The sequence below is a fragment of the Cyanistes caeruleus genome, chromosome 5 (assembly GCF_971803275.1).
Source record: "Cyanistes caeruleus chromosome 5, bCyaCae1.hap1.1, whole genome shotgun sequence".
NCBI classification, from domain to species: Eukaryota; Metazoa; Chordata; class Aves; order Passeriformes; family Paridae; genus Cyanistes; species Cyanistes caeruleus.
Window position 1 is genome coordinate 69266677 of NC_141705.1, and position 13619 is coordinate 69280295.

Sequence of the window (13619 nt, forward strand, 5' to 3'; positions counted from 1 at the left end):
AAATCATTTCAAAACCCTACCAATTCACAGGAATGTCCCACAAAATCTCCACCAATTCCCAGAACATCCCACAAAAATCTCACAAAAATCCCTAACACTTCTGAAAACTCGACCAAATTCCAGAAACGCCCCATAAAATCAGCACAGTTTCCCACAAAATTCAAGAAAAAACACCACAAAATTCCCTAAATCTTTTCAAAATACCACAAAATTCTTGAAAAGCCCCACCAAATTCCAGAAACATCCCACAAAATGTCCTCAATACCCAACAAAATCCCAGAAAAGTCACACAAAATTCCCTAAATCTTCTCAAAACACGGCCAAAATCCAAAAAAATCCCACAGAATCTCTACAAATTCCCACAGAATACATGAAAAATCCCTGATAATTTGTCAGTTCTCTACAGAATCTCACCAAATTCCTAAAAAGTCCCTCAAAGTTCCAAAAACATCCCACAAAATCTCCCCGGTATCCAATAAAATTCCAGGAAAAATCCCACAAAATTCCCTAAATCTTCTCAAAACATGGCCAAAATCCACAAAAATCCCACCGAATCTCCACAAATTCCCACAGAATACCTGAAAATACCCCTGATAATTCGTCAGTTCTCAACAGAATCTCACCAAATTCCAGAAAAGTACCTTAAAGTTCCACAAACATCCCACAAAATCTCCTCAATATCCAACAAAATCCCAGAAAAATCACACAAAATTCCCTAAATCTTCTCAAATCACGGCCAAAATCCACAAAAATCCCACCAAATCTCCAAAAATTCCCACAGAATACATGAAAAATCCCTGATAATTTCTCAGTTCTCTACAGAATCTCACCAAATTCCAGAAAAGTCCCTCAAAGTTCCACAAACATCCCACAAAATCTCCTCAATGTCCCACAAAATTCAAGAAAAATCACACAAAATTCCCTAAATCTTCTCAAAACACGACCAAATTCTAGAAAAATATCCCACCAAATCTCGACAAATTCCCACAAAATACATGAAAAATCCCTCAAGATCCCTAAATCGCCTCAATATCCCAAAAAATTCCACAAAAATCCCACAAAACCTCCACAAGTTTCCACAAAATCTAAGAAAAATTCCTCAAAATTCTTCAAGTCTCCTCAAAACCACACAATTCCAGAAAAAACACACAAAATTCCAGACAAGTCCCACAAAACTCCCTAAATCATTTCAAAACCCTACCAATTCACAGGAATGTCCCACAAAATCTCCACCAATTCCCAGAACATCCCACAAAAATCTCACAAAAATCCCTAAATCTTCTGAAAACTCGACCAAATTCCAGAAATGCCCCATAAAATCAGCACAGTTTCCCACAAAATTCAAGAAAAAACACCACAAAATTCCCTAAACCTTTTCAAAATACCACAAAATTCTTGAAAAGCCCCACCAAATTCCCGAAACATCCCACAAAATGTCCTCAATACCCAACAAAATCCCAGAAAAGTCCCACAAAATTCCCTAAATCTTCTCAAAACTCTACCAAATTCCAAAAAAATCCCACAGAATATCCACAAATTCCCACAGAATACATGAAAAATCCCTGATAATTCGTCAGTTCTCTACAGAATCTCACCAAATTCCAGAAAAGTCCCTCAAAGTTCCACAAACATCCCACAAAATCTCCCCGGAATCCAATAAAATTCCAGGAAAAATCCCACAAAATTCCCTAAATCTTCTCAAAACATGGCCAAAATCCACAAAAATCCCACCGAATCTCCACAAATTCCCACAGAATACATGAAAATACCCCTGATAATTCGTCAGTTCTCTACAGAATCTCACCAAATTCCAGAAAAGTCCCTCAAAGTTCCACAAACATCCCACAAAATCTCCTCAATGTCCCACAAAATTCAAGAAAAATCACACAAAATTCCCTAAATCTTCTCAAAACACGACCAAATTCTAGAAAAATATCCCACCAAATCTCCACAAATTCCCACAAAATACATGAAAAATCCCTCAAGATCCCTAAATCGCCTCAATATCCCAAAAAATTCCACAAAAATCCCACAAAACCTCCACAAGTTTCCACAAAATCTAAGAAAAATTCCTCAAAATTCTTCAAGTCTCCTCAGAATCCCACACAATTCCAGAAAAAACACACAAAATTCCAGAGAAGTCCCTCAAAACTCCCTAAATCATTTCAAAACCCTACCAATTCACAGGAATGTCCCACAAAATCTCCACCAATTCCCAGAACATCCCACAAAAATCCCACAAAAATCCCTAAATCTTCTGAAAACTCAACCAAATTCCAGAAACGCCCCATAAAATCAGCACAGTTTCCCACAAAATTCAAGAAAAAACACCACACAATTCCCTAAACCTTTTCAAAATACCACAAAATTCTTGAAAAGCCCCACCAAATTCCAGAAACATCCCACAAAATGTCCTCAATATCCAACAAAATCCCAGAAAAATCACACAAAATTCCCTAAATCTTCTCAAAACACGACTAAATTCTAGAAAAATATCCCACCAAATCTCCACAAAATCCCACAAAATACATGAAAAATCCCTCAAGATCCCTAAATCGCCTCAATATCCCACAAAATCCCACAAAAATCACACAAAACCTCTACAAGTTTCCACAAAATCTAAGAAAAATTCCTCAAAATTCTTCAAGTCTCCTCAAAACCACACAAAGTCCTTGAAAAGGCCCACCAAATTCCAGTAAAATCCCACAGATTCTCCACAAATTCCCACAAAATCTAAAACAAATTCCTCAAAATTCTTCAAGTCTCCTCAGAATCCCACACAATTCCATAAAAACCCCAGAAAATTCCAGAGAAGTCCCACAAAATTCCCTAAATCATTTCAAAACCCTACCAATTCACAGGAATGTCCCACAAAATCTCCACCAATTCCCAGAACATCCCACAAAAATCTCACAAAAATCCCTAAATCTTCTGAAAACTCAACCAAATTCCAGAAACGCCCCATAAAATCAGCACAGTTTCCCACAAAATTCAAGAAAAAACACCACAAAATTCCCTAAATCTTCTCAAAACACAACCAAATTCTAGAAAAATATCCCACCAAATCTCCACAAATTCCCACAAAATACATGAGAAATCCCTCAAGATCCCTAAATCGCCTCAATATCCCACAAAATCACACAAAAATCCCACAAAACCTCCACAAGTTTCCACAAAATCTAAGAAAAATTCCTCAAAATTCTTCAAGTCTCCTCAGAATCCCACACAATTCCAGAAAAAACACACAAAATTCCAGAGAAGTCCCACAAAACTCCCTAAATCATTTCAAAACCCTACCAATTCACAGGAATGTCCCACAAAATCTCCACCAATTCCCAGAACATCCCACAAAAATCCCACAAAAATCCCTAAATCTTCTGAAAACTCGACCAAATTCCAGAAATGCCCCATAAAATCAGCACAGTTTCCCACAAAATTCAAGAAAAAACACCACAAAATTCCCTAAATCTTTTCAAAATACCACAAAATTCTTGAAAAGCCCCACCAAATTCCAGAAACATCCCACAAAATTTCCTCAATACCCAACAAAATCCCAGAAAAATCACACAAAATTCCCTAAATCTTCTCAAAACACGGCCAAAATCCACAAAAATCCCACCAAATCTCCAAAAATTCCCACAGAATACATGAAAAATCCCTGATAATTTCTCAGTTCTCTACAGAATCTCACCAAATTCCAGAAAAGTCCCTCAAAGTTCCACAAACATTCCACAAAATCTCCTCAATGTCCCACAAAATCCCAGAAAAATCACACAAAATTCCCTAAATCTTCTCAAAACACGACCAAATTCTAGAAAAATATCCCACCAAATCTCCACAAATTCCCACAAAATACATGAAAAATCCCTCTAGATCCCTAAATCGCCTCAATATCCCACAAAATTCCACAAAAATCCCACAAAACCTCCACAAGTTTCCACAAAATCTAAGAAAAATTCCTCAAAATTCTTCAAGTCTCCTCAAAACCACACAAAGTCCTTGAAAAGGCCCACCAAATTCCAGTAAAATCCCACAGATTCTCCACAAATTCCCACAGAATCTAAAAAAAATTCCTCAAAATTCTTCAAGTCTCCTCAGAATCCCACACAATTCCAGAAAAAACACACAAAATTCCAGAGAAGTCCCACAAAACTCCCTAAATCATTTCAAAACCCTACCAATTCACAGGAATGTCCCACAAAATCTCCACCAATTCCCAGAACATCCCACAAAAATCCCACAAAAATCCCTAAATCTTCTGAAAACTCAACCAAATTCCAGAAATGCCCCATAAAATCAGCACAGTTTCCCACAAAATTCAAGAAAAAACACCACAAAATTCCCTAAATCTTTTCAAAATACCACAAAATTCTTGAAAAGCCCCACCAAATTCCAGAAACATCCCACAAAATTTCCTCAATACCCAACAAAATCCCAGAAAAATCACACAAAATTCCCTAAATCTTCTCAAAACACGGCCAAAATCCACAAAAATCCCACCAAATCTCCACAAATTCCCACAGAATACATGAAAAATCCCTGATAATTTGTCAGTTCTCTACAGAATCTCACCAAATTCCAGAAAAGTCCCTCAAAGTTCCACAAACATCCCACAAAATCTCCTCAATATCCAACAAAATCCCAGAAAAATCACACAAAATTCCCTAAATCTTCTCAAAACACGACTAAATTCTAGAAAAATGTCCCACCAAATCTCCACAAATTCCCTCAAAATACACGAAAAATCCCTCAAGATCCCTAAATCGCCTCAATATCCCAAAAAATTCCACAAAAATCCCACAAAACCTCCACAAGTTTCCACAAAATCTAAGAAAAATTCCTCAAAATTCTTCAAGTCTCCTCAAAACCACACAATTCCAGAAAACCCCACAAAATTCCAGAGAAGTCCCACAAAACTCCCTAAATCATTTCAAAACCCTACCAATTCACAGGAATGTCCCACAAAATCTCCACCAATTCCCAGAACAACCCACAAATATCTCACAAAAATCCCTAAATCTTCTGAAAACTCGACCAAATTCCAGAAACGCCCCATAAAATCAGCACAGTTTCCCACAAAATTCAAGAAAAAACACCACAAAATTCCCTAAATCTTTTCAAAATACCACAAAATTCCTGAAAAGCCCCACCAAATTCCCGAAACATCCCACAAAATGTCCTCAATATCCAACAAAATCCCAGAAAAGTCCCACAAAATTCCCTAAATCTTCTCAAAACTCTACCAAATTCCAGAAAAATCCCACAGAATCTCCACAAATTCCCACAGAATACATGAAAATACCCCTGATAATTCGTCAGTTCTCTACAGAATCTCACCAAATTCCAGAAAAGTAACTCAAAGTTCCACAAACATCCCACAAATTCTCCCTAATATCCAATAAAAATCCAGGAAAAATCCCACAAAATTCCCTAAATCTTCTCAAAACATGGCCAAAATCCACAAAAATCCCACCAAATCTCCACAAATTCCCACAGAATACATGAAAATACCCCTGATAATTCGTCAGTTCTCTACAGAATCTCACCAAATTCCAGAAAAGTCCCTCAAAGTTCCACAAACATCCCACAAAATCTCCTCAATATCCAACAAAATCCCAGAAAAATCACACAAAATTCCCTAAATCTTCTCAAAACACGACCAAATTCTAGAAAAATATCCCACCAAATCTCCACAAAATCCCACAAAATACATGAAAAATCCCTCAAGATCCCTAAATCGCCTCAATATCCCACAAAATCCCACAAAAATCCCACATAACCTCCACAAGTTTCCACAAAATCTAAGAAAAATTCCTCAAAATTCTTCAAGTCTCCTCAAAACCACACAAAGTCCTTGAAAAGGCCCACCAAATTCCAGTAAAATCCCACAGATTCTCCACAAATTCCCACAAAATCTAAAACAAATTCCTCAAAATTCTTCAAGTCTCCTCAGAATCCCACACAATTCCAGAAAAAACACACAAAATTCCAGAGAAGTCCCACAAAACTCCCTAAATCATTTCAAAACCCTACCAATTCACAGGAATGTCCCACAAAATCTCCACCAATTCCCAGTACATCCCACAAAAATCTCACAAAAATCCCTAAATCTTCTGAAAACTCGACCAAATTCCAGAAACGCCCCATAAAATCAGCACAGTTTCCCACAAAATTCAAGAAAAAACACCACAAAATTCCCTAAATCTTTTCAAAATACCAAAAAATTCTTGAAAAGCCCCACCAAATTCCCGAAACATCCCACAAAATGTCCTCAATATCCAACAAAATCCCAGAAAAGTCCCACAAAATTCCCTAAATCTTCTCAAAACTCTACCAAATTCCAGAAAAATCCCACCGAATCTCCACAAATTCCCACAGATTACATGACAAATCCCTGATAATTCTTCAGTTCTCTACAGAATCTCACCAAATTCCAGAAAAGTCCCTCAAAGTTCCACAAACATCCCACAAAATCTCCTCAATATCCAACAAAATCCCAGATAAGTCACACAAAACTCCCTAAATCTTCTCAAAACACGACTAAATTCTAGAAAAATATCCCACCAAATCTCCACACAATCCCACAAAATACATGAAAAATCCCTCAAGATCCCTAAATCGCCTCAATATCCCACAAAATCCCACAAAAATCCCACAAAACCTCTACAAGTTTCCACAAAATCTAAGAAAAATTCCTCAAAATTCTTCAAGTCTCCTCAAAACCACACAAAGTCCTTGAAAAGGCCCACCAAATTCCAGTAAAATCCCACAGATTCTCCACAAATTCCCACAAAATCTAAAACAAATTCCTCAAAATTCTTCAAGTCTCCTCAAAACCACACAATTCCATAAAAACCCCAGAAAATTCCAGAGAAGTCCCACAAAATTCCCTAAATCATTTCAAAACCCTACCAATTCACAGGAATGTCCCACAAAATCTCCACCAATTCCCAGAACATCCCACAAAAATCTCACAAAAATCCCTAAATCTTCTGAAAACTCGACCAAATTCCAGAAACGCCCCATAAAATCAGCACAGTTTCCCACAAAATTCAAGAAAAAACACCACAAAATTCCCTAAATCTTCTCAAAACACAACCAAATTCTAGAAAAGTATCCCACCAAATCTCCACAAATTCCCACAAAATACATGAGAAATCCCTCAAGATCCCTAAATCGCCTCAATATCCCACAAAATCACACAAAAATCACACAAAACCTCCACAAGTTTCCACAAAATCTAAGAAAAATTCCTCAAAATTCTTCAAGTCTCCTCAGAATCCCACACAATTCCAGAAAAAACACACAAAATTCCAGAGAAGTCCCACAAAACTCCCTAAATCATTTCAAAACCCTACCAATTCACAGGAATGTCCCACAAAATCTCCACCAATTCCCAGAACATCCCAAAAAATCTCACAAAAATCCCTAAATCTTCTGAAAACTCGACCAAATTCCAGAAACGCCCCATAAAATCAGCAGTTTCCCACAAAATTCAAGAAAATACACCACAAAATTCCCTAAATCTTTTCAAAACACAACCAAATTCTAGAAAAATATCCCACCAAATCTCCACAAATTCCCACAAAATACATGAAAAATCCCTCAAGATCCCGAAATCGCCTCAATATCCCAAAAAATTCCACAAAAATCCCACAAAACCTCCACAAGTTTCCACAAATTCTAAGAAAAATTCCTCAAAATTCTTCAAGTCTCCTCAAAACCACACAAAGTCCTTGAAAAGGCCCACCAAATTCCAGTAAAATCCCACAGATTCTCCACAAATTCCCACAAAATCTAAAACAAATTCCTCAAAATTCTTCAAGTCTCCTCAGAATCCCACACAATTCCATAAAAACCCCACAAAATTCCAGAGAAGTCCCACAAAACTCCCTAAATCATTTCAAAACCCTACCAATTCACAGGAATGTCCCACAAAATCTCCACCAATTCCCAGAACATCCCACAAAAATCCCACAAAAATCCCTAAATCTTCTGAAAACTCGACCAAATTCCAGAAACGCCCCATAAAATCAGCACAGTTTCCCACAAAATTCAAGAAAAAACACCACAAAATTCCCTAAACCTTTTCAAAATACCACAAAATTCTTGAAAAGCCCCAACAAATTCCAGAAACATCCCACAAAATGTCCTCAATATCCAACAAAATCCCAGAAAAGTCCCACAAAATTCCCTAAATCTTCTCTAAACTCTACCAAATTCCAAAAAAATCCCACAGAATCTCCACAAATTCCCACAGAATACATGACAAATCCCTGATAATTCGTCAGTTCTCTACAGAATCTCACCAAATTCCAGAAAAGTCCCTCAAAGTTCCACAAACATCCCACAAAATCTCCCCGGAATCCAATAAAATTCCAGGAAAAATCCCACAAAATTCCCTAAATCTTCTCAAAACACGGCCAAAATCCACAAAAATCCCACCGAATCTCCACAAATTCCCACAGAATACATGAAAATACCCCTGATAATTCGTCAGTTCTCTACAGAATCTCACCAAATTCCAGAAAAGTCCCTCAAAGTTCCACAAACATCCCACAAAATCTCCTCAATATCCCACAAAATTCAAGAAAAATCACACAAAATTCCCTAAATCTTCTCAAAACACGACCAAATTCTAGAAAAATATCCCACCAAATCTCCACAAATTCCCACAAAATACATGAAAAATCCCTCAAGATCCCGAAATCGCCTCAATATCCCACAAAATTCCACAAAAATCCCACAAAACCTCCACAAGTTTCCACAAAATCTAAGAAAAATTCCTCAAAAGTCTTCAAGTCTCCTCAAAACCACACAAAGTCCTTGAAAAGGCCCACCAAATTCCAGTAAAATCCCACAGATTCTCCACAAATTCCCACAAAATCTAAAACAAATTCCTCAAAATTCTTCAAGTCTCCTCAGAATCCCACACAATTCCAGAAAAAACACACAAAATTCCAGAGAAGTCCCACAAAACTCCCTAAATCATTTCAAAACCCTACCAATTCAAAGGAATGTCCCACAAAATCTCCACCAATTCCCAGAACATCCCACAAAAATCTCACAAAAATCCCTAACACTTCTGAAAACTCAACCAAATTCCAGAAACGCCCCATAAAATCAGCACAGTTTCCCACAAAATTCAAGAAAAAACACCACACAATTCCCTAAATCTTCTCAAAACACAACCAAATTCTAGAAAAATATCCCACCAAATCTCCACAAATTCCCACAAAATACATGAGAAATCCCTCAAGATCCCTAAATCGCCTCAATATCCTACAAAATCACACAAAAATCCCACAAAACCTCCACAAGTTTCCACAAAATCTAAGAAAAATTCCTCAAAATTCTTCAAGTCTCCTCAGAATCCCACACAATTCCAGAAAAAACACACAAAATTCCAGAGAAGTCCCACAAAACTCCCTAAATCATTTCAAAACCCTACCAATTCACAGGAATGTCCCACAAAATCTCCACCAATTCCCAGAACATCCCACAAAAATCCCACAAAAATCCCTAAATCTTCTGAAAACTCGACCAAATTCCAGAAATGCCCCATAAAATCAGCATAGTTTCCCACAAAATTCAAGAAAAAACACCACAAAATGGGAAAGAATGACATGGACTCTCAAGGGAGTCACAACAGGAGAATCTTCTCTACTTTATTACTCTAGGCTTGTCTAATAGACAGATACGTGGAAAGTACAGAAAGGAAACTCTTATTGCTTAGTAAAGTGCTACATCACCATCATTGGTCAGCGGGGCTCACCACCCCCCTGACTTTCTCCTGCAAGGAAAACAAGAGGACAGACAAACAGCACCTGGCAGTTGTTTTCTGTCTGTGAGGATTGTTTTGAAATCCTCCTATGAATTCCCAGGCTAGCTTCTCGGGCAGGACTGATAGGCCATGGGGCCTGCAGTTTCTGCAGCTCTCTGCAGCCTGCTCCAAAGCTAGCATCCATACTCTCCACTACATAAGAAATAGAAAATTGACTACAAATCACGTGTTCACTACTTGTTGCTTGTTCACTACTCAGACATCAGAATTACTACCACAATACTAGAAGAACAATCCAAGAAACATATTCCAGGGATGCATTTTAATTCATTTGCTGCTGCCAGCCGTGCTGTGCTTTGCTTCTATCCATCCACCCTGCTGCAAAAAGGTTCAATTGTGTTTTCACCATCACTTCAAATCAGCTCTTTGACTCACAGCTCACCACAGACCTCGAAACAGGAGGCAAAGATCTGCACCACTTGGCCTTTCAGAACTTCTCACCCATCTATGACCTTTCTGGGGCCAGCTTCAGAAAATGAGGGGGAAGCCATTCCAAGGAACACGACCAAGGAAATCACACAGCACTCGGGACTTGTTCCAGGCATCAAATTTTTAATGGATGATGTGAAGTAACACCGAAGCAATTCCTGTCCACAGAAAAAAAGATTTCAAATGGTTTTGTCTCAAGGACAATCACTGGAGGTTGAAAATTTCTGGGGCTGAAAGTTACATGAGGTCCTCAACACTGAGCAATCAATATCCCCACAGTCTAAACTGTGAAATTACTACCTGGGCAAGGAGAACATTTTCAGGATTTGCAACTCATCTCAAAGCCTCAGTAGAACTCAACCAGCAGAATTCCCCTGAGATGGCACTGTGCTCTGGAAGCCCTCAAATACTCACTAAAACAGACTTGACTTTCACTAGGACAGCTGCTCATGAAAATCTGGGGTAAAACCTATGGGAAGTGGCCATGTGCACGCATATTCCTTCTTCCCACAGCAGGCACAATCAAATCCTCCTTTGAATGGCCTCCAAGTTGAGCAGCACTCATTGGCACAGCCTCTTCTCCCACAGACAGGCCAGCGAGCAACACGGCAGCGCCAGCCAGGTGGGCAAGGACAAGAGAGAGCAGATGCCAACAAGGCTTGGAAGCTGGGCCAAGGGAGGTTTACGCTGGCCATTGGGAAGAACTTGTGCCCAGCGTGGGCCATCAGATACTGCAATGGCCTGACAGGGGCTGCTGGAGTCATCATTGTGGCACGGGTGCAAGGCAAGCCAGGCCGCAGCGCTCGGGCCCCGCTCTGCTGGCCATGCTTGCCGCCATGGCTCCCAGCTTGGACTCAACATTCTCTCAGGGCTCTCTGCAGCCAGGGCGTTCTGTGCTTCTGTGACATCACAGCCTCTGGGGACGGCACGCTGGCTGGCAACTGTCCCCAGCTGTTGCTGCGCCCCAGTGCCCAGGCACAGCTGCTCGCAGAGAGACGCCCAGAGCCTCGGTGCTGCTGGCAGAGCACTATGGCTGCTCACGGCTCCTCCGCGCTGCTGCAGCTTTACGTGCTGCTGCTCTTGGCTCATCCCCTCGACCCTGTGAGCAAACCTGAGCGCAGCACGGATGCCTCTCCTCTGCTTCTGGAGGATTGTCATCTGGACGAGTCGGACCCTGAGCGCATCCGGTGGGCGGCCAGGACATTCCTGCTCATCGACCTGCTCATCATAGGAATGGCCATGGGATGGTCGCTCGGAAAAAGAATTCAGAGACGCTGGCGAGAGGTGAGGAGGGGGGTGGGGGGTCAGGCAGGCGGGATGGGGCAGACCTTGAGGGCCTCTTGGGCACCCTTTGGCCAATGCCCTGCGGCAGAAGGGGCCTGAGCTCCTGGCTGGGGAATGCGGCCCAGGGGCTGAGCTCCATGGACAGCACCAAGCAGAGGCGGCAGAGCTCTGCCTGCTGCAGCCTCTTCCCCGGGCCAGCCCAGCCCAACTGGGCCCGAGTCTCTGTCTCCCAGGCCAAAGGCAGCCCCACAGGTGCCGGCCCCGCTCTGCCCCTCTGCCTCTTCCATGGGGATCCCTGTGCTTTGCCTTGCAGCGGAATCTCCAGAGCCCTTTGGGCCGTGCGGGGCCCCGCCGCCATCGAAGACAGGGCTGTCCCACGGAGCTGATGCAGCTGCTGATGGACAACCGCGACCTGATGCGGCTGCTCCTTCGCGACAGCCCTCAACCAACCACCAAGATGGCGGCAAAAGAGGGCAGTGACAGGAGACTCCGCACCTCCCCACAGCTCTGACCTCCAGCGTCGCGCTCCAGCTACAGAACCTTACGGGGAACGGGTGACCAGTGCCCAGCCCAGGCACTGCGACGTTCCCCACCTTACAAGTTAGCCACACCCCTGTTGTTGTTCGATTCCCCACCACGTTTCCCCCAAGAAGTTGACCTTTCCCTTAGTGTTCAGTTCTAAACAGTTGAAGCATTGAAGTTTCTTAGCCTTAAGATTCTTACCCCATAGTCTTCTAGTAACGTTGGATTGTAGATTTTAGAAGTAGTCAAGTGAATAAAGTTCACGTTTTCTACACGTTGCTGTGTCATTTTCTTGAGGTTGCACCTGAGACCTGGGGACTCCTTGAGAGATGGCTTTGCATGGCAGCTCCAGACTGCCTGCAATGGAGAGCCCCAGTGCCCCAGCAGGCTTTGCAAGAGCACGGAGGGCAGCGGGAAAGAAGAAGGTGGCCAATATTCACCTGCCTCCACCTTCCAAGGAAGCTTGCAGTCAAACCCTGTCTGCCCTTTAGGGGGGACCCTAAAGGCCCCGGCAGGCATCACCATGGCCCCAGGACGGGGGGCTTGCAGCACTCTGGGGCACCAGGAAAGGAGCAGGATCATCCCTGGAAAGCTGTCTGGAGACAAATCCAGAGACGTCTCCCCTGGCATCCAGGCAAGGGCTGAATACAGGCAGGCAATTAGATCCACAGGCTGCCTGGGCTATGGCACCAATCAGTCCTGCTTCATAGATTTCGGGGGGCGGGGTTATACATATATATATATATATATATATATATACGCATATATGTATATATGTATCTACATCTGTATTTAGTTCTTTGTATTTATCCTGTTGACCCTCAAATAGGATTAGATTTCATTTTCCTACAAAACAAAACATCCGTTTTTTGATTTTTAGGAATCAACCATCTGTGCTCCCACTTTAAATCACTTCTCTCAAACTCATTCTGCATCTTGCTCCTTTCCAGCACCATCAAATACCTCTGTTAAAATACAGAGCATCAGTGGAAGGACGACAATCTTGTTACTTGCTGAAGAAAGTTAACTTGGATGACATACCTGCTTTTAAAAATCCAAGAGGAACAAAACCTACACATCAGCTTTAGAATTTCAAAAGCTGCTTCCTCAACTCTTCCACACCACTTTACTCTTTGGGGACATTCAGCAGCAATACCAAACAAGCACAGAAAAGAAATGGAAGAAGAAATGCAGATAGTCAACAGCTGACCACCTACCAAAATACATTTTAAATGCAGCTCCAAGTTCTCCAAGAGCAAGTTTGAAGTGTAAATGGAGACACTCACACAAAATTACTACCAGGTGGTACTTTTGGCATTTCCTTGGGCTTTCCTCTTCATTTTTTTTTTTATCTCTCACCTAAAGCAAGAGAAAAAACCCCAAACAAACACAACCTTTCAGGCAGAGAAAAGATGTGGTTGCTCTTGAAGAAAGCATTTCATTCTGCCTGGAGAAGAAGCTGCTGGGAAAAATATTAGCTTTTAGCAAAATGGCACTGTGCTGTTGCACTTGTTCTAGCACTGGGAGAAAGAACAGGCCC

General features: G+C 41.2%; 1 protein-coding gene across 1 annotated transcript in view; it reads right to left on the reverse strand.

Annotated features, from left to right (window-relative positions):
• LOC147653218 (uncharacterized) overlaps nt 1-12420 on the reverse strand; it is a 743504-nt gene extending 731084 nt beyond the window's left edge. The window contains exon 1 of the mRNA XM_086890170.1: nt 10574-12420. Coding sequence (XP_086746296.1) covers nt 10835-11431 — 597 coding nt within the window. The 5' untranslated portion in view covers nt 11432-12420 and the 3' untranslated portion in view covers nt 10574-10834. The remainder of the gene's footprint in view (nt 1-10573) is intronic.
• Between the last annotated feature and the right edge of the window lie 1199 nt (nt 12421-13619).